General features: G+C 43.0%; 1 protein-coding gene across 3 annotated transcripts in view; it reads right to left on the reverse strand.

The window, feature by feature from the left end:
- Positions 1–21,496, reverse strand: part of NOS3 (nitric oxide synthase 3) — a 1,079,476-nt gene that overhangs the window by 408,546 nt on the left and 649,434 nt on the right. For all 3 annotated transcript variants that reach the window (XM_086940927.1, XM_086940926.1, XM_086940928.1), the window contains exon 12: positions 11,756–11,900. In XM_086940927.1, coding sequence (XP_086797053.1) covers positions 11,756–11,900 — 145 coding nt within the window. The remainder of the gene's footprint in view (positions 1–11,755; positions 11,901–21,496) is intronic.

A 21,496-nucleotide genomic window follows, 5' to 3' on the forward strand; every position in this document is an offset into this window, starting at 1 on the left:
CCTCTAGCACACAGGAATCGATTCTCCCAAGAGACGATGCGTACCCAAAATCGTGCTGAATATTTTTATTTTTGTTACTCGCCCAACACCACCGCCATGACGCGTTTCGGTCCCTCTCGGACCTTGATCACATGACACGTCACATGGGCAGATTTACACCTTTTAAAGTGACAGTGCAGTTACTAATACAATAAATATGGATGACAGACTATGTTCCTGCATAAATGCAAACGTGACTGTGAAATACAGTACATTGTGGTTTCCACTCTTTCAAAACTCCTGCGCAATTCTAGCTGTTATATACAGTACATTTAGAGTGCAAAAGCGGCAAGTTCATGTGAAAACTGCGACCATAGTAAACATTCACAATAAATAAATATTTACAATACCGGGTAAAATACATCAATAAATATTTATGTTCAATATTCATTATAAAAAACCTCCCATTATTAAAATCAACCGATTAAAAGGAATTTTCTAAAATATATACATAGTTTACAAAAAATCTATGCTAAAATAATTCCTCTATGGCTGCATCAATAATGAGTGTTCAAACCCCGGGGTCTTAAGTCACGTCGGTGACTAGCACATGAAAAAATAACAGTAACCCATGCAGGAACATCAAGAGTCAAAACTCATAAATATAGCCCAAGTGGGCATATTCAAAGTCATCCACAATCAATAGTGTTACTCAAATATGTGTATCCCCACCCTAAAACCAAAATTTCCAAGTGCTAAACAGTGAAAGTTTAAAATACTTTAAATGATTATTTTTGTGTGCAGCATCCTGACTTATTCATTGCTGATGGACCCACGAAGATATACACAGATTTTAAAAGAACCATGAATATTAAATATAGATTATAAAAACGTATGAAAATCTTCAGTGGAGTTCATATATATATATTACCTATTGGCATTTGCCATTAGGAAGTTATAGTTAGGACCAAAGTTTCCATAGGAGAGGCATTTTTGGTTTTGCCAATAACTTTGGCGCCGCTTGTCGAAAGAATCTTCATTAAATTTTCTAAAAGCTTCCCCTTTTTGGTTAAGCTGCTCTGGTGAAAGTTTTGAGGTGATCCGGCAAGCGGGGATTGAGAAAAAAGGAGGGTCCCAAAAACGTATTTTCCCCATGTTATGTCTATGGGGATTTTCACGACTACAGCCCAAACCACTGAATGGAATTACACCAAATTTGGCAGATAGGTAGATGATGGTCCAGAAAGTGTGTTTTCTGTGATTTTCTGTAAATCTGTTTAGTAGTTTTCAGAGATAATAAAGTTTAAAAAATATAGATATCCGGGGACGCGGGTCCTTGCAGGGGACTTGCGGACCCTACTAACATTTGATTGGATGCAGCAATCTTGGGACTCAGCTTGAAGCCGGGTCCCGCAAAAGAAGTAACAAATCATGAAAAGGGGCCAGGTTAGGAATTCCCTGTCCCCCAAGACAAGGTAAAATGTATTTTTTTTATTTAAGTTTGCAGCGAATTTGCAGATGGATCAGTGGGAACTTCTTTTTAAAAAAGACGCGCAGCATCCTGCACATCTTTTTTATGAAACCCCTGTGTGGGCCAAATCCCGGGGGCATGATGGCTTACAATGAAGGAGGGGGGCTCATGGGGCCCCACTCCTAGGCTTTTGAAAAGCCCGGGGACTGCCACATCCCAGAGACACTGAACAATACAAAGGCGGGGGCCACTTGGTCCCCCCACAGCCAAGGGAACCGCCACCTCCCTGTGGGAACATAGATGATTTTTTAAAGGAAAGTGGAGGAGGCCCTTTAGCCTTCCCTGCAGCCTCAGGGATGCCACCGCCCGGGGCAGTAATACTATGTATGACATCACTGATGATATCACTGATGACATCATCCAGTGAGTGTATTTCTAAAACTTTTTGATACTTGAAGATGCATACTAAGCTACTGCATTAGTTAAATAACTATTGTCTCTGTACTACTAAGTGATACTGTTTCTATCATATGTCTTCTGAGTGGCTGTGTGACTATCTCAATCTGTGTGTGAGTGGCAGTCTGAGTGGCTGTATAGGTGTGTGGATGCCTATATGGGCGAATACATGGGTGTATTAGTAGCTGTATGGTGGGTGAGTGGTTGTGTAAGTGGCTGCATTGGTGGGTGAGTGCGTGTGTAAGTGGCTGTAGGGGTGGGTAAGTGACTGTGTGAGTGGCTGTATGGGTGTGTGAGTGTCTGTATAGGTGAATAAGTAAGTGTGTGACTAGCTGTAAGGTCAGTGATTGGCTGTGTAAGTAGCTGTATTGATAAGTGAGTGGGTGTGCAAGTGACTGAATGGGTGGGTAAGTGACTGTGTGAGTGGCTGTATGGGCGAGTGAGTGGGTACATTGGTAGTGTTTGGGTAAGTGATTGGTTGTGTGAGTAGCTGTATGGGTGAGTGAGTGGGTGTGTTGGTGACTGCATGGGTGGGTGAGTGGCTGTGTGAATGGCTCTATGGGTTGATGAATGACTGTGTGAGTGGCTCCATGGGTAGTCAATGGGTGAATGAGTGGCTGTGTAAATTACTCTATGGATGATTGAATGGGTGTGTGGGTGGGTGTAGGGGTGAGTGAGTGGCTGTTTGAGTGGATGTATGGGCAGGTGAGTGGGTGTGTGAGTGCCTGTATTGCACAGTGTGTGTCTGTGTGAGTGGCTGCATAGGTGAATGAATGGGCATGTGAGTGCTTGTATGGATGTGAGAATGGGTATATAAGTGGTTGTGTGGGTGAGTGAATGGGTGTCTGAGTGGCTGTATGAGTGAGTGACTCCACAAACATAAATACTAGTTATAAATCTATAGACATTCATTCAAACAAGCAAAGGTTACAGGGACATTATACAAAATAGAATTTAAAAAAAACCTTGGAAATTCACTCACATACCCACTCACTCACCCAATAAGCCTCTCAATAGAGCCACTCACTCACCCATGCAATCAATCACATCCTCACACAACCACTGACATACCTATTCACACATCCATACAAGTACTCACACATTCACTCACATTCCTCATACAGCAATTCAGACAGACACCTACTCTCAATGCATCCACTCACACATCAACTCACTTAACCAAACTTGCACTCAAAGAGCCACTCACTCACTCATATAGCACACGTACACACACAGTCATTCACTCACTCATACAGTTACTCACACACCAACTCACCCACCCACACAGCTACTCACACACCCACTCACTCACAAGCACAGCCACTCAGTCACCCACACAGCTGCTCACACACCCACTTATAAACTCATACATCCACTCACACACCCATATAGCCACTCAGACACCCACTCACACACAGATACACACAGCCATCTACATATTATATGTTAAAAGTAGGATCACTCAGTAGTAGTATACCTAGTATACTAATTAAACTTTTGTAGTAGCTTAATATATATGTTTAACACTCATAAATTATCCCAAAAGAAACACTTACACTGAATGGATAATGTCAAAAGTGATGTCATTTGAGATGTCATCAGTGATGCCACTGACCATGTCATGAATGATGTAATATGCGAGGTCATAAGAAGTGCATTGCGGATGCATAAGTTATAGTTAGCTCAGTTAACTATACCTGCTGAATTTCTATCTTTTTGTACGAGTGAAATCTGAGCCTAACTACGACACATGTAACCTGTATTATATATAAATAATGTTCACCATATTATTCTAATTACGTTTCCAAACAGAAAAAACAAGTGCACTTCGCCTATTTGATTATATTAACAATCAAAACATCAGGATAACACTTCTTTGAAACAGGCAGTCCCCAACGCCACCCCCCAAACCTGATGACAGAAAGCACACCTAACATAGTCTCTTTTAACATGTCTATTAGTCATTGATGCCCTGTAGCAACAAATCACCCTCTCCATAAACACCCCATTTGGTGAAAGCTGAAGTGTTCCCTAGTAATGGGACACATTCAGGCTCTAAAACATGTGGGGCATGTGATCTGGGGAAGCCCATGAGATAAAAATGATAAAAGTGGCTCTCTAGTTGATTCGATTTTGGTGAGTCCAACAAGACAGAAGCCCGATGAAGTGTGTGGAGATTCAGTTTTTTTCCAAAAGCTGCCAAAGTTGTTTCTGCAGATCCTAAGGCGTTCAACATTATCACTCATTCACTTTTTGTTTGGTGCTGTGAGGTGGTTTGTGATAGCTACCAAGATTTTGGCCCAAAAGCTCTCAATTTGCAGAGAGTGCCACCAAAAATGTTTTAAATCACCCTGAATTTCGTATCTTATCCAACATAGTCTACTTGTTCTTGGTTAAAATGTCCTATATTTGGTGGGGTATAAATACCAATCATATGCTAGCTTATAGTGTGCTTCTCTACCCGCTGTGCTATGGAAAATCTTTTATATTTCTCCCCAGGACTTTTGTCCCCAGGAGATTAACCCAGTATGACCTAAGTGGGTGAGGCTGCGGGATGGCTGTATGCAGTAAAATTATATATAGTGTAGTGATTTGTCTTCAGTCTCTCCTGGCAACTTTACAAATTTTTCTTTACAAGTCTCGAAAAGTAGTATCTGATGGTTCTGAAAGAAATCAAAGATAGATAAACTTTTCAACAGTGAAAAGGCCATGGTTGTATAGCAGGAAAAAAGCAGAGTTACGGTGTACAGGGGTGTGGAACTGCAGGAAGAAAAGATCCTCTGAATGTTCAGAACGGTTATACCATGTCTTCATTGTGGCTTTTGCAGAGGTAGGTCTGTCCATATAAGGCTTCTAAATGAGGGGCCACAGGGTCCTCCAACCATGGCTCAGCCCAAAAGTACCCAATTTGTATGAGATGCCCTTAGAGACCAGTCTACTATAATCCTAAATTGGGCAACTCTGTAGAAAAGAAGGACGTCTGAAAGGGCTAGGCTTCTCAGTAATTTGGGAGTTCACAGTATCTTACGGCTCAGTCCTAATGTTGAATGTATTTGTTTCCCTTTGAAGACGCCTGACTGGTCAGGGTGGATTGTTATGTTGGCAAAGCTTTTATAGAGCGCACGTACACCCAAGGGTTTCTTGGAGCTGTGACAACAAGGAGAGAGAAAAGAGGCTCAGGCTAATAAAAAGCTTACTTAAACAGCCAGGCTTTCAAAAGCTTGGTTCCAGCCTGATCGAGGGAGAGAGAGAGTACCATAAGATAGGGACCAGGACAGAGAAGCTCCTGCCCCCTGCTTTCTGTTGCTTGACCAAAGGGATCCTCAACTGATTTGCAAGAGAGCATCTGAGAGGTCGAGAAGGAACTTACCTCTTAATTCTACTTACTACAAGGACTGGAGCCAGGTCATGAATGGATGTGTTATTTAACGCAAGTCGCTTTAAAAAGAGCTCTCTGTTTCACAGGGCGCCATTGAAGCTTAATTAAGGCACAATATATGCATTTCTATGCAACTTAAAGATTGTAATTGTCATGATGCGGCCGCATAAATAAGACACAGGAGTCGGAGCTGTGCTGGTTCATGTCTTACTTTATTCCCTACCAGCACCTTACTGGCTTACAAACTAAAAAAAACCTTTTCCTGTTCCTGTATCCTGTTTCCTGCCTGGCTGCCTGTCCTGTCTGAATACAGGGTCAGGCATTACGACATTACATCTCCCCCTTTTGTACAAAGTCTCTTCATACCTCAGATTTCTTCAACCAGACGTCTGGGTCTTCTTATCTGATGCCTGGGGCGGCTCTCTCGTTCTGGTGCTTGGACGTGAAGATTATCTTTGTCATTGACAGTTCGCGGAGGGCTGTAACTGTCCTGATCAGCGTTGTCACTATGACTCACCGAGTCACTTGAGGTTTGACTCGAGGAAGCCTTCTGATGGCTGTGTGGGTAATACCTTTTGAAGTATGACACGTTTCTCGTTATTTGCTTGTTGTCAGCTTTCGCGGTGATCATTGTTCCTTTCTTTTTGCTGACTTGTAAGGGAGTGTCGTGATATCGACTGTCTGCCTTCGCTCGCCGGTCTTTCCGGACTATCACCCAGTCTCCTTCTTGTATGTTGGAGTCCTTGGCGTGTCTGCGCCGATCGGCGTATGTCTTCATTCTGAGCTTCTTCTTGTGGTCTATGTTGACCAGTGTGTCATGGTCGACGGTGATGGTCCGAGGTTGTGAGGCGGTAATCGCCATGGGTAGGCGAGTACGGGGTGCCCTCCCTAGCATGAGAGTAGCTGGGCACTGATTTGTGGTGTTGTGTGGTGTGGTCCGGTATGCTCTTAGTACTTCATTCAGAGTCTGTTGGATGTCTCGGTGCATTAGCTCAGCTTGTTGAATGGCCTTTTTAAGAGTTCCCATAAATCGCTCCACCATGCCATTAGCCTGGGGCCATAAGGGGTGATCTTATGGTGCTTGAAATTGAGATGTGTCGCAAATTCTGTGAAGTCATGACTGTTGAACGGGGTCCATTATCAGATTTGACTCGAAGGGGAATGCCCCATGCTGCAAAGATCTCGTCCAGGATTGGGATGACTGCTGTGGCTCTAGTCGATGGTATCAGGTGTGCAAACGGGAATCGCGAGTATTCATCCATGACGACTATGATGAATTGTCCTGACTGTAGTGGTCCAAAGAAGTCGACTGCGACTTGTTGCCATACCCCATCGGGCAGTTCAGACATTTGGAGTGGGGCTGGCGGTTCTTCTCGACTAACAAGTTGGCATGTCGTGCAGTCTCTTAATGTTGTCTCTACCATTTGGTCCAATGTGGGGAACCAGACGCGTTCTCTCAAGGCCTTCTTAGTGGCATTTATCCCTCTGAGGCCTTCGTGTGCCAAGTTGATGACTCCTTGACGTAGCTTGTGTGGAATGACAATCCTCCCCCCTCTCAGAAGGAGACCAGTATCACTGATGGACAGTTCATCATGAACCCGTTGGAATGCGGTCAGGTCTCGAAGAAGTTGGTCTGACTCTTGTGACGTGCTTTTCACGTGGCGCCAGGAGTTCGAGCGGACACGGGTTATGGCAGCTTGTATCAGTGGGTCACTGGCAGATGCGCCTTGTATGGCCTCCAGAGGAACAGTGGGGGGGCATGCTGCATCAATGACAAAATGAATGTAGTCATCAGCCAAGGAGTGAGCAGGTTTCGTGGTGTCCAGGGGGTGACGAGACATATAGTCGGCTGGGTTTTCGGCTTTTCCAGGTTTGTGAACAATCGTGTATATGTAGTCTTGGAGACGCAGTCCCCATCTCTCGATGCGAGGTGGCATCTTGGCGTTGGGATTGCCAAAAATCGTAATGAGTGCCTGGTGATCTGTGACGATCGTGAAATGTTTTCCATAGACAAACAGATGGAAGTATTCACATGCCCAAACCACAGCCAAGCTTTCTTTCTCCGGCTGGGAGTAGGCCTTTTCAGTGTCTGTGAGGCTGCGACTTGCATAGGCGATGATATGGCGCTGATCTGAATTTTCACGATACTGCGCGAGAATGGCTCCCAGGCCTACTGGACTGGCATCAGCGGTGATCTCAGTCTTCTTGTTCGTGTCGAAGTAGGCAAGGTTTATGGCTGAGCTAACAGCTCGCTTGATAATGGTAAATGCCTGTTCGCATGCGTCTGTCCAATTGAAAGGCTGACCCTGGCGTGTGAGCTCCCGTAGTGGATAGCTGATTGTGGCGTAATCGCGGATATAGCGCGCGCAGTAGCTTGCCATGCCGAGGAAAGAGCGAAGATCGCTGACATCTCGGGGAGTTGGTGTGTCAACAAGCGCAGCTACTTTTTCCGGGTCAGGCTGCATCCCTTCTCTGGAGAAGATGTGCCCATAAAACTTCAGAGTGTCTTTGTGGAATTCGCATTTGGCGGCGTTGAGTGTTAAATTTGCGTTCAGCAGGGCATGACACACTCTGTCCAGGGCTGTGTCGTGTTCGGTTTGATCTTTTCCGAAGACCAGCAAATCGTCACTGTAATTGAAGGCGTTTGGAATGCCTTGTATGACTCTCCGAATGGCCTCTTGGAAGATCTCGGCAGCCGACGAGATACCAAAGTTTAGGCGCTTATAGCGGAAAAGGCCCTGATGTGTAGTAAACGTTGTGATGTACCTGGATTGTTCATGGAGTTCCAATTGATGATAACCTTTATTAAGGTCGACTTTGGAAAAGACGGTGGCGCCGTTGAGTTTTGTGATCATGTCGCTTATGTGCGGCCCAGGGTGGCGTTCTCGCTCGATGGCGGTGTTGGGAGCATGCATGTCGACACACAGTCTAACTTTCTTATCCTGTCCCTTTTTGGGGACTACTACCACCGGGGACACCCATGGGGTGGGTCCCTAGGTGCGTTCAATGATGTTGGTTTGTAAGAGTTCTTGTAGCTCATCATCGACGGCTTGCTGCAGGTGGAAAGGCACTTTCCGGTGGTGTTGAGCGAATGGTGTCACACGTTCATCTATGTGTAATTTCACTTTGTAGTGGTTCAACTTCCCGAGGCCTTTAAAGAGTTTTGGAAATTTTGCCACAATGTCTGGGGTGTCTTCGGTCATGTAGAGGAGTTCCACTAATCTCAGCCTTTCCTCTGTAGGTATACTAAGTAGACAGTCGGCTATGTCTGGTCCTTCTACGACATGAATATAAGCTTGAATTTTTCTGTCCTTGAACGTCAGGGTCGTGTGGAAACGACCTAGGCACGTGAGGGGTTTCCGCTCCATCCATGTGAAGATGCGAAGTGCCGCTGGCTCCAGTTTAGGACGTTGTTTCATGCTGTTGTACTCCAACACGCATATGTAGTTTAGCGACGCTCCTGAATCTAAAACAAATTTTGCTGGGTGTTCTCCTACCATGATGTCCAGCTTTGGATATCGTTTCAGGCGATCTGGATCTGAGACCATACAGATGAATTCATCACTGTCTTATGATGCGGGTGTGTGTGGTGAGGAATCACTGGACGTGGGTCGGTGTGATCTGTAGGAGTTCACAGTCTGATGTCGGGAGCGGTGAGAGCTTACGGAGCGGCCTCTGGGATGATATGGACTCTGGATAGAGTCTCTCTAGCCTTGACAGAATCCTTGCGTTCCAATTCCTCAAACACTCTTCTGTCCCATACAGGCTTACCCTGGCGTCGTCCGGTTACGACCCTGTAACACGGAAATCCGCTGCCCCAATTCGGTAAGATCACTTGCATGGCATGCTCCGTATAGTTCCATTGGGACTATTCTCCCCCTTTTCTAAACATCAGGTTTATCCCCTTGTATAGGGTTGCCGGTCCGGGCTAATTTTGAGCAACGACTTGCCCCTTGACTACTACGGACTGCCTCGGTAAGCAGAGCGCGCCTCCCAGTCCGGCCAAACATGATTTCTCCCATTATGGCGGACTTTTAATAGACACCACCGTTTCAGAACTTCACGTGCGTTTCGATCCCTGTGCCTTCTGCAATAATATCGCTTATAGGCAATTACTAGCATGGTTGAACACACAAGCTTAGACCATTTAGACTAAATAAACACCACCGTTTCAAAACATCACGTGCACTTCGATCCGTGTGCCTGCTCCCGTATCTACTGCCTTCTGCCTTGTAACAATATCGCTAAGAGGCACTGTCTAGCATGGTTGCACACACGGTCTTAGCCCATTTAGTCTCACTGCGGCCACCACCTCTTCAAGGGTAGGAAAAGTGCGATATTTTCACCCGGTATATCGAGTCTTTTTGCACCCTGCACCAAGAGTCACTCTATTGTACTTTTAAAGTTTGATGCCTTGTTCTTAATGTTTGTACTTTTCTTATTTTCTCCTATTTTTCCTTAGGCAATTTGAGGTTTAGTTAAATAAGGCAATTATTTGTTTGTCCTGATGATGGTTCCAATGACCCTTTAGGGGAACCGAAACGCCGTCGACTTGCTCATGCACCTTATACAAACATATTTGGTTGTTGAAACTGATGTAATGGTGCTATTTGATATTTTCTGTGCAATGTATATGTAAACAGAAAAACGCTTGTTTGCCTTAAAACCTTTCCTATCTTCTTCAACTGTAATCACCCCGCTAGTGTTGGGCACAGGCTTGTGTACCTCACAGGGGCATTGTGGAAGGTATCCTTGTTCTATTTTTGAATTTTGTTTATTAAGTAAACTTGAAGGACCTCTGTCCGGCTGGACATGTCATTCTAAAATATAGATCTGATTTCGTCTATATTTATTGATTGTGAACTGAATTTTGCATGGGATCATTGTTGTTTTAGAAAATTGCTCCCCGAGGTCCCTAGCTGACTGATTTGGGGTCCCTTGTTGTTAAAAAAGATACTTGATGGTGGGTACAGCTTATGCCTACGAAATTGAGGCAGAGGTGCTCCTGTGGCCACAGATGGCAATGCGGTGACAAGCAGGGGAGTTCCTTCTGTGGCAAATCGGTGTGGGGCAGGGTGAGCTCCCACTATGTTGTAAAGCAGGCTAGCGCTGGTAGGGCTGTTTGATGCCATTGTGGTGGCATGTGGCCGTCACTTGCTGCAGGCGGCTGCACAGCGGTCACGGTGGGGTCAGGATTGTTGACCACCGTCGTCGCCAAATGTCTCGTCCAGCAGGCGAAGAATTCACTGGACACACTGTGGGAAGGTAAAGGTTTCTTTATTGTATCTTTTTCTTTCACACAACTTAGCGTTGGAGCCCCGGGGGTATACTTGCTCTGTCTCTTCTTTCCCCTCCACCACGTCTCTCTTGTCCCTCCTCTTCCTATTCCTGCCAGCCCCTTTCCTGTGTCTAGTGTTACTCTGGGCTGCAGGGTTCTAGTGCTGCTGATTGTCATGTACGTAAATATTACACCGCTCCCCCTGTTGTTCCTTCATTACCCCACCACCTATACAATCCTGTTTCATTTGTTTAGTTTGCACTGTCCCACTAAAGAATCTTTATTCTTTATTTTACAGATAAAGTGGTGTCCGCCATCTTGGCGCAATACATACAAAATGAAAGCAAATGGCTCCATTGTCATTGACCTGGCTCTCATACATCATCACGCCTGCCCACTACAGTGAAATAAAGCAACTGTCAGAAGTAGTCACATAATCCTGCCTTTTTAAAATTGTATTTCATAATTCTGACAATGCTGCACGTGTTGAGAAAAACACCACGGTAGAGCAACGCCGGAAGGCATTGGCAAACATTGGCAAAACCAGTAGGTCCAAAGGGGCAAGACCTGTTGAATTGCCTAAACTTGTTCTTTGTGCATCTCACAGTTAAATAGTTACACACTGTGAAACCGTTATACCTGGAGTTCGGTCCTTGGCTTTCATTCACAAACAAGTTGTTTCATAGCAAATAAAATCACTTTATCTTTCTGTGCTTCGATTCTCTCGCTTGCTCATCACTGGGAAAGCATGAAACTCCTGCCCTTTTTATCCATTTGGTTTATGATTATTTTCCCCTAATTGAGCTATAATATATGTTTATAACGACGAATTACCTGTCTTGTTCATTTTTTGTTATTTTCTTTTATATTTTATGTGACCCTATGTGCAAATAACATACTTTTTTCTTTTCTCAACCTTTTGTATTTGCCATACCACCGTTCCTTAAATTCTTCATATGCCTTACATTAATTGTGCCTCACTTTTTCATGGTGCCGGCAGCCCAATTTTCACAGCTTAGTAACCGTGAAAATAGAGCCCTACCTAGCCTCAAAACTGTACATGCATTTAGGAAGCAAATGCCCTGACCACCTGAGCCATGTTTTCACCTTTATATTCCATGCCTTATCTTTCGGTCTCTCATTCATTTATTTAATTCCAGGATGGTCTATTCTCCACTCTCGTTTCTCCTACCTTTGGATCAAAGGCCCGTTTGAAGATTTTGCAGAGTTTCTGGGCGTAGGACTCCGATCGCCCCGTCTCTGTGGCGTACAGTATGGTGGCCTTCACTCTTTTCGCCATGGCTTGGCCCATCAATTTTGCAGAAAATTTCACAGCACTGGATGAAAAGGAAACAATGTGGATGAAAATGAAGAGTGGGCCACCACTAGTCTGACCAGCTTTAGTGCTAGAGCTAAATAAAAATGCTCAAACCCGTGGCTGTTTATCATCCATAGACTGGGCTCTTGTCTAAACTGTTTGTTCCTTTGGGCAATAGGCACATTAGGTACTTCAGTTCTGGTACATGGAGACATTCATATCATAAACTACAGCAGAAACACAATCGGTTAATAAAAGCCATCTTCATGTTGGGAATGCACTACAAACATTGGGGCAACAATAAGCAAAGTGCTGGTGAAACGAATGAACGCAACTCTGGGAAGAATGTTTACATTTGTAATGAGGTCACTGATCAAACACCCTCCTCTTCAGTGGGATTATGTGGAGTTTTCCCCCAAATCGTTTGATCACTACTAATAATTTGTTTTGAGGCTCAATTTTCTCAATATTTTTGTCAAAGTAGCATAGATTTATATGCATTTTTGAAGTAAAACCTCTGAAACACTGCAACTCTTCAAGAAAGGGGGGAGTAACCGAGCTCCTAATTTGTCTGGCACAGCAGAATGTGTCTATGCGAATGAAACTTGTGTGCTACTCCCTTAGGGCTACTTTCAGGAGCAGAAGTGATGAAGAACCTCAAACATGTCTCATCCTTAAACTAGCCAACTATCATCCAGCCAAACCGGAGGTTGTCCATGTGGCCTTATGCATAAAGTTTCCACGTTTCAAAGGTTATGGCTTGCGAATAATCCTCGTGTTTTTCAATGTTTTCCTAGCATTTGGATATCAAGGTTTTCAAAGCGGACCCCACACATTTTCACTTAACCGTGTTTTTAAAGCATGCTGCTTTTATTGAGAACAAATACATTTACCCATATAAATGCATAAATAATTATCTCATGCTCACTGTCTGTCTCTCAGCCGCTCTCACACATTCACACTGGCAGTCCTGCAGCAATCTGTCTGGTGCTCATGACTATAAATGTCTCAAGAGTTACTTATGTATACATATTGTTAAGGACAATAGTACTGATGTACAGCTTGAGATTAGTCACCTACTAGTCGCAAATAGTAAACATGACTAGCCATGGGTTGGTGGTGTGAAACTTCTAATCTAAAGATTCAAACTGTTGTACGTTAATCTGTGTCCTTGCATTCTTAAACAACATAGCCTGATCCTGCTTTCTATACTCTTTGCATGTCTGCATAAATGTGGTGGTTCTAATATGTGTGTATTCATAACCTATAAGTGCCTATTTGTCAACTATAACTCTTTCACCCAATGTTAGTGCTCACTCAAAAACAGCAGCTCAGTGCAAGGGGCCCCGGCCGTACTCTAACTATAGCCACTTTAACAAACTCTAATAGCAATAAGTTATTGCTCATGAGTTTCTTTTTTCAAAATGTATTCATAGGGAAAAGTCACAACCATTAGATTTATTATGATATTACTTCAGATATACATATAGACAAAAAAATTGTGCAAACAATCATTTCATGTATATCAGCGGTCAAGACACAAAGATGTCATCTACATATACATCCTCTTAAGTTTTCGAATTGCACCAACCCGAAATAAATTAACACAGTATTACAATCTAAAACTAGAGAATCTGATCCAAAACTACTCCAAAGAGCCAAATATAATTTCTGAAGGAACCAGTTCTTAATGCACAATGTCTTTCACATTCTTTCACCTTCACTATTATTGTTTTCCAATGTTCAAATGTGGTTATAAACACTGTTCTCTAATTTTGCAATATTAAAACACTGTGATACAAACATTGCTGTATACAACTTTCTATGATGACTTCAGGCTAGCTGCGAATGTGAAGGATAGTCCAATAAGATTAATTATGATGAACCATCTGGCAAATTTACATCCAGCATGGTCTGACAGTATTACAATATTGTTTCCAAATAGTTTGTCCGAGCATCACCATATTATATGCATTCAGCTGCCCTTCCCTTGTAGTAAATATCTGAAATATTTTTAACGTCGTTCTTGTTAATATGCCCCTGTATTCTTTAATATGCACAAAATATGATTGTAAGTCCATACCATAGCCTTCTTAGAATATCTAATATGTAGTTCAATATTTTCCCAAATTTTCCATGCATCCTGGTTTAAAAAATCTACCAGATAAGTTTAGCCATCCATTCTCCAGCCTTGAGCTATGGTCTTCCAAAAGTGGATGTTGTTCCAATCAAATATCTTCTAGCCGAGTATATACCTTGAAAAATTGAATACAATAATATCCTAACATTTGCTCTTTCTTATTTAACACCCACAACGTTTTATATCAAACTTTTTTGATGACCTAGTAAGTGCAGAAAGTCCAGACTGTATATTACACAAGCATTTGACCCATACAATTTTTATCTAACATATTATAAACTGAATGTATGTTATAAAAATAAGAATAAGATTGTACAATCTTCGCAACATATTGTTCTTTCATGTCAGGGAGGGCCAGCCCTCCCCCATTTGCTAGTTTATACAATATTTTTAATGCCAACGTAGGTGCTCTAGATATATTCAGAAAACAATCCCTCACTTTTTCTAACAAATTTCATGTGCAAAAAACACGGAAGTGCTGCAAATAAAAAATGTAATAAAGGCAAAACCGACATCTGAATTTGCGATATTCTGCCTATGATTGAAAGAGGGAGCGAGTTCCATTTCATGAATAAGGGTTTCGTTGTGTCTAATAGTAGTATATAATTTAATTTAAAAAGATCATCTATATTCATAGTTGTGTATATTCACAAGTACCTCTTTGGTCTCTGCATAACCAGACAATGCAGTATTAAGAGTAAAGTGTCTTCAACATATTCATTTTATATCCTTCCATCTCCTGAAATTGATAGGAAATATAAAAACTCTAAGCTGAACCTCCAAATCAAGTCTTTAAAAAAAGCACAATATCCTCAGCATACACTTAATTTTAGGTATCTTATCTATAGGCGCATTAACTAAGGTTCATTCCTTATGGCAATAGCAAGAGGCTCTATAAAAAATACAAATAATATTGGGGACAGTGGACATCTCTGTCTTCTTCTCCACTTTACTTTGCACCTAGAAACATTGGTGGATTTCATAACCAAACAAGCCTTAGGTGGAAATTACAATGTTTTAAATACAGAAATGGCTCTCCCAATTTAAATCTGGCCTTCAATCTGTTTATTATCTAAAACAAAAACTCTAATGCCTCAATTAAATAATTTGTGTTAGTAGATAATTGTCTACCAGCTAGAAAACCAGTTTGATCTTTATTTATTAACCACCTAGCAAACATACTCATTCTATTAGCCAATAATGTCATTATTATTTTATAATCTGTATTCAGGAGGCTAATCGGCCAATAGGAATTTAAGCTTTGTGGGTCATTATCTTTATTGAGGAAGGTTACCACCACAGCAGTATAAAAAAAGAGGGGATATTTCCTCCCCTTTAGTATGTCTTTTGCAAGCCTCGAAATGTATTGGTTTAAAAACTTTGAAAATGTTTTTAAAACTCATCTGGAAAATCATGTCTACTACATGCTTTCCTGTACGTGAAATATTTCACCACTTCATCAACTTCTTCCAATGTAAATGATTTTTATCAAAGTTTGAACTGAGCTTTGGTTATTCAAAAAGGGATGTCAGGGGGAGAAAGGCTATATAGGGCAGCCCCCCACTCAGCGAATATGAAACAAAAAGCCCTATTCAGCCTGCATGATATAATTCTCAAACTCTGTAACTAATGGGGCCACACATCATATTGGCTCACCAGAAAGAATTTTAATATATATATTACTGTGTTACAGGTCCGGACATGCCTTAGAATATAAACATAAATGTGTACAGACTCACCCACATAGAAAAATATGTGAGAAGGCCAGGAAAGTACCTCACGGACGTAACACCCGAGGGGGTTCCCGGTTTGTTAATCACCGGTATACCCACTTCTCATCATCGGCTACTTTCCTGGCTAGGAGGATGAAACAAGTGCAGAGGAGATGTGCACCAGAAAGAATAGAGAAGAAGACAGACAAGGAGTGTACAAATACACTTCCTAGTGGGACAGACAAAAGTGTTTAAAGCAGAAGTACCCACACCCAACAATCATCAAAATAAAAATGTGAAGTTTGGCTGGCTGAGTCGATTTTATTCTGGTGCTGCCAAACTCCACGTTTAAAAATGGTTCAATGAATAGCATACATTTTTATGACTGGACCATATGAACTGAGCTTTGACCAAGTTTTGGAATTTGGAAGGCTATCTAAAAAATACTGCAACTTAGAAATATTCACTTCTTTCTGGACGCCATAGATATTTTCATTGTGCTGAAGGACTATATTGTGGATGGTTTTACAATCTGTAATTTGGATATTTGTTTTATGATCTTTCCAGTGTCTGCCAGGTTAAACACCACCCCAAATACTCAAGCTCCTTGTACACCTTCTTCATATAAGCTTTGTTATTCACACAGATGTGCTCATAATAATGATTCTGAATTTACTGCTTTACTTACTCAAGACTTTGATGGTTAATAGTAGTCTTATATTGCAAATAAATATGCGCCTTTTTTAACTGAAACTCCAAATTGTTCTTTAAAAGTGGGGATTTTTTTTCCTACTATATCTCTGGTTATTATATTAGCTCTAATAGGGGCCTTAAAAGCATCCCAGACCATCCCCAAACTTGCAGGCATTCTGCAAAAAAACAAGTTATCTCAATCTTAGTTTCTAAATCTCAGATTTAATTTGTTAATTAGCCATCTGCGAGTAGACAGAGGCTTCCGAATGGCAACAATGTGCATTACCACTTATGAGTGATCCGAAAAGCCATTCAGGAAGATGTTTATATTGTTTAGGGCTAAAGTCAGAGGATATCAAAAAAGCCATGTCTTGATGTTGACATATCTCTAGGACACACAAGTATATTCCAACTAATTTGGAAATTTGTCTGTCAAGGATCAACTACATGAAGGCTCTTCTGATAGTACTGCAATGCATTGGCCATTCTAGATCTATTCTGTCTGTGAGTGGTTACTGATAAATCTAGACTCGGACAATGAAGAAAATGTAACTCACTTCCTAAAATTACTTTACCAAGAACTACGATAATAGATTGAAGCAAAATGATTTAATGGTACGAGGTGGGACCAGTATGGGGGCCTATATTATAGCCACTGTAAAAAGCAACCCATTCACCTGCCCGTTAATCCATGCCAATCTCCCCTCAAAATATCCAACTGCAATTGCTAACTGATGTATATAGCTACACACCTGTGAACTGCATGTGATGACGAAATGCACTCAAAGCCTGTCCAGATAATGAACATTGCAAAATCACCCAATGCGGCTTTATATATGGGTCTCTTGGAGCAGAATTATATCTGGAGAATAATTTATTATTCATTTTTCAATACTTCTTGCTTTACACGTATTATTCATGCCCTTAACATCAAACAATATCATCTTCAGTTAATCACTATCTTTCACTAATTTCATTTTATGGCTTCCCATCTCTAGTGACCTATACTGTACAAAGAATGCACAATATACATACATGTGCCATAATACTACATATCCTTGGCAATGTATAATTATATGCTGTTATAAGTATTCTCCAGTGCCAATCTGCCCTATATCTCAATTTTGGGGCTAATTACGATGTCGGGCGGACTTGCGTCCTCCCAACAACATATTATTCTGAAACCACCAGCCCATAGCTTGGTGGTTTGGATTTCACAATTTGGATGCAACCACTCATATGGCAGTTAGAAACATCCATTTCACTATGGCAGCTTGCGCGGCGGGTGGAAAAGGCCCACAGCACAAGCTGCCATTGCAAAATGAATGTTTGGAAACATCCTCACAGCGGAGGGCCAGGGGGGGAAGGGGGCCTGCTAGGGGCCCCTAAAGTCATTTTCCGACAGCCTTTCCATGTTGGAATGGTTGACACTGAGGGCTGTCAGAAAATGACATTATGATCCTGTAGGAAAGTAGGATCTGCTTCTTATGGTTACCTCCACTTTTTTCTAAATGTAATACTGTTTTTGACTATTCTGACTGGGATCCTGCTAATCAGGAGCCCAGTCCATCTGCTTTCTCCCTAAACTGTTATGTCATGTACTTAGGTAAACTCCAGATTGGATACTGGGGTACCCTTGTCGGTCCCTAGTATATGGTACCCATGTACGCAGGGCATAGGTACCCCAGAATCCTGTTGCACCCCTGAATTGTGCATGGGTGCACATGTGGCACACATACATGCCCTAAGGGCATGTATGTCTGCCACATGGCATTGTTATTACATGCAAAAAATTGTTTTTTTTTTAGGGTTTTCGTAATTTACCACCATCTTGTAGTTGGTGGTAAATAACAAATCCTTACAGGTGAAAAGCCCTCACTTGAGTGCTTCCTACATTTCAGATTCGTTAACTTACCGAATCGTTATTTAAGAATTCGGTAATTTACCGAATTCTTAAATACCGCTTTGGTAAATTACCGAATCTGAAATGTAGCCATCTACATCCCAAATGCCTAATACTGGTCGGTAACGGCCGAAATTCGGTAATTTCGGCCGTTACAGACCGGTATTAGGGTTCCTACATCTGGTCCCATGGGCCTGCCAATGCAGCCTGTGCATGTTGGTGCATGCACCACTTACTTAAGATGTAGTTTTACTATATCTAATGGTCACTGCACTTAAAATCTATAAGTCACCCCTATAGCAGGCCTTTACAATCCTGAAGGCAGGGTTCTTGGTTCTAAGTGAGAGGGTACCACTGCATGAGCAGAACAACCCTGCAGCCTACGGCGTCCATTCTCCCAGGTTGTCAGTGATACAGCCATTTACGACACATAGAGGGGTATTATGCGACTGCGTGATGACCAACTCTAAAAAGGCTGAAACCAACCTTATCAGGTTTGGTTTCAAACATGTTGGAATCATACCCCACTGTTGGATCCCTGGTGTTCCCAGTACCAGCCTTCTATTCCTGGACAGCACAAAATGGTTGCTGACGACCAGTGACACATTTATGCCCTCCTGCTGCTGAGCCAAGCTCGAGCAGGTGAAGTCAGAACAATAGGCATCCTGTCACAGGGAAGTGTGACCACCTCCAAAACAGGATTTAGTGAATTAGGGCTGAGTGGGCGCGCTTGCCAGCGACCAAAAGTCTGCATGAAGGGCACATTTGGTGTCCCCCTGTGCCTAGTCCAGTTCAAACCAATCCTGGGAGCCATTGGCTCCTGCTCTGGTACGAAACCAGACAAAGGACATGGGGCAACCTCCCCACTGTCCAGACCCTCTCCTGGGAGGGTCCCCTGAATCTTTCCAACCCTCTCCCGTGGGTACTTAAGGGCTTACCTGGCTGTAGGACCTTAGATTCAATGTGGACAAGATTCTGAACAAGAAACCACTGTACTTCGATTGTCTGGACACTCTGGACTTCATTTGGGCCCGACTTCGTCTCCCACTCAGTCTGCTGCACGTCTGTGCCCATGCACCATATAGGGTCCATGTACGACCTGTGGAGCATCGAGGACAACCGAAGATAATCTCCCTTGGAGTGAAGGAGTCACTCCCCTGCATTCGCAGGTACTGCAACACTGCTGACCGGTCTGCTGTTCCCAAGCTCCTACAAACTCCGAAGGGTCCAGCAACACAGGAGGTAGATATCTATGTCCCTCGAGGCCCGAGCTGCCCTCTCACCACATTTGCGGTCAGTATCCCTTGTGGGGGTTGCATTACCCGAACCCCTGTACACTGCGTACTTTTGCAAGTGCATATGCTAGTTGGAGTTTCCTGAACAAGTGCATTGGGTTCTGAGTAGCCTCTAACTCTGGTGCCATTTCCTACCAAGAACTTTGACCTCCTCGCACAGAGTAGTCTGTGGCCTGTTGTTTGGTGAAATCGCTTGTGGTCCTCTCGCGACTCCTGTGCCTTCGGCCTGTGGGTCCACTTGAGGGTCAACTTTGTTTCTCTTGGGCTCCCCTGGTTTCTCCAGACCTGCCCAGACTTCCCTTGCTGTGGTGAGTCTCCTGGACCCTGCTGGTCCGAACCATACACTAACTTGACTTTCTGCATGGGTTGTTGTTGCCAAGGTTTGTTGGTGCTCTAGCCAGAGTCCGACCCCTCAGCACTCAACAAACTTTGTGAGACAGCTCGCATCAAGCTCCTGGTCATCTTCAACATCGCCTGGTCCCCGCAGCTGCAGAGTCAAGAGCACTGTCAACTAACCTGAAGCACCCAACATTGGTGGGCATTAGTCTACCGAGCCCCTGGTCACTCCTAAGTGACCCAGACTCTGTCTCCTCTGCTGTCAGTTACTCTTCATCAAGGATCAACGTTTGAATTCCACTGGACATTCTTCTTCCTTCCAGCAGCGGCACTTTTTCGAAGTGCTCCATTGGGTTCAACACTGGTTTCTGACGTTACTTCATCCCTATGCACCCGGCTTCCCTGGGGTAGGGAACTTGGGTACTTTGGTATCCCCAGGTGGGGTGGCTCTCCAACCTTCTGTCTTCCACAGGGTTTCTTCGAAGTCCACTTGGAAGTGTCCCTAATCTCTAAAACCTGAACCGCTACTTTCCTGTAGAGTTGTATGGAGTATGCAGTTGTGTTCCCACACTGCACCGTCCTCCGTGGGGTTTCTACTTACTCACCTTGGGTGGTTCCTTGGGGTTCCAGCATTCTACATCCTCTCAACATCGTCCTGACACAAGTCGTGGTTCTTATAACACTATTTTAGTATATAGTTTGGTCCCCCCATGGGGCACGCTGTGTATTAGTGCTATTTACTGTCATTTCTGTGCTTAAGTATTGTGTGGTTTGTGATTATCTCTATGTAGGAGGTACTTTGTCATACTAGGTAGTGTTATATTAATACATACATATTTTTATAACTATTGTGTGGTTCTCCTTTCATTTAACCAATACTATAAGATTGCATTCTGGTAAAACAAGCTGCTTTACATTCCTTCAAGACAAAGCCTGAAGGCTGCTCTCCACAGCTACCAATTGGATAGCTTTCTAAGCTTATCTTGGACCTCTTAAATCGCCATAATGGTTGTTTGGACTGGTGCAAGGTGCCCACTTTCGCTAGTGCACATTATATACCAGACCAACTTCTCACAGATCCCAACAGCAGAGATGCCATCATTAAGGGATCATGAGCATTCCGATGTTCCGGCAGGCTCAAGGAGCCCATCCTCACAGCAGCAGACGGTCCCTTCACCCAATGCCTCCGCCCACCGCATCGTAATGCGGTGGGCAGACCACAGGTGCAGATGTCGGTGGGACCGACATTAGCGTCGGTCCCACCTACATCATAACTAGGCCCTATATTCTCAGCCACATTAAATAAATATAAATATTATGAGCAGAGTGTATCCCACATATAAGTGATAAAGAATAAGTGAAAATTGCATGACGAGAAACTACAATAGCACCTTGTCCAAAAGCTCCTTGTAACATTTCCACCCTTATCTTTGAGATGCTATCCATGCCTTTGACTTTTTGCACCATCCATCTTACCCAAGCAAAATACATGTACAAACTATCCATTAAGTGCATAAAATACATAAAAAGCATATA

This window comes from Lissotriton vulgaris, chromosome 10, assembly GCF_964263255.1.
Source record: "Lissotriton vulgaris chromosome 10, aLisVul1.2, whole genome shotgun sequence".
NCBI classification, from domain to species: domain Eukaryota; kingdom Metazoa; phylum Chordata; class Amphibia; order Caudata; family Salamandridae; genus Lissotriton; species Lissotriton vulgaris.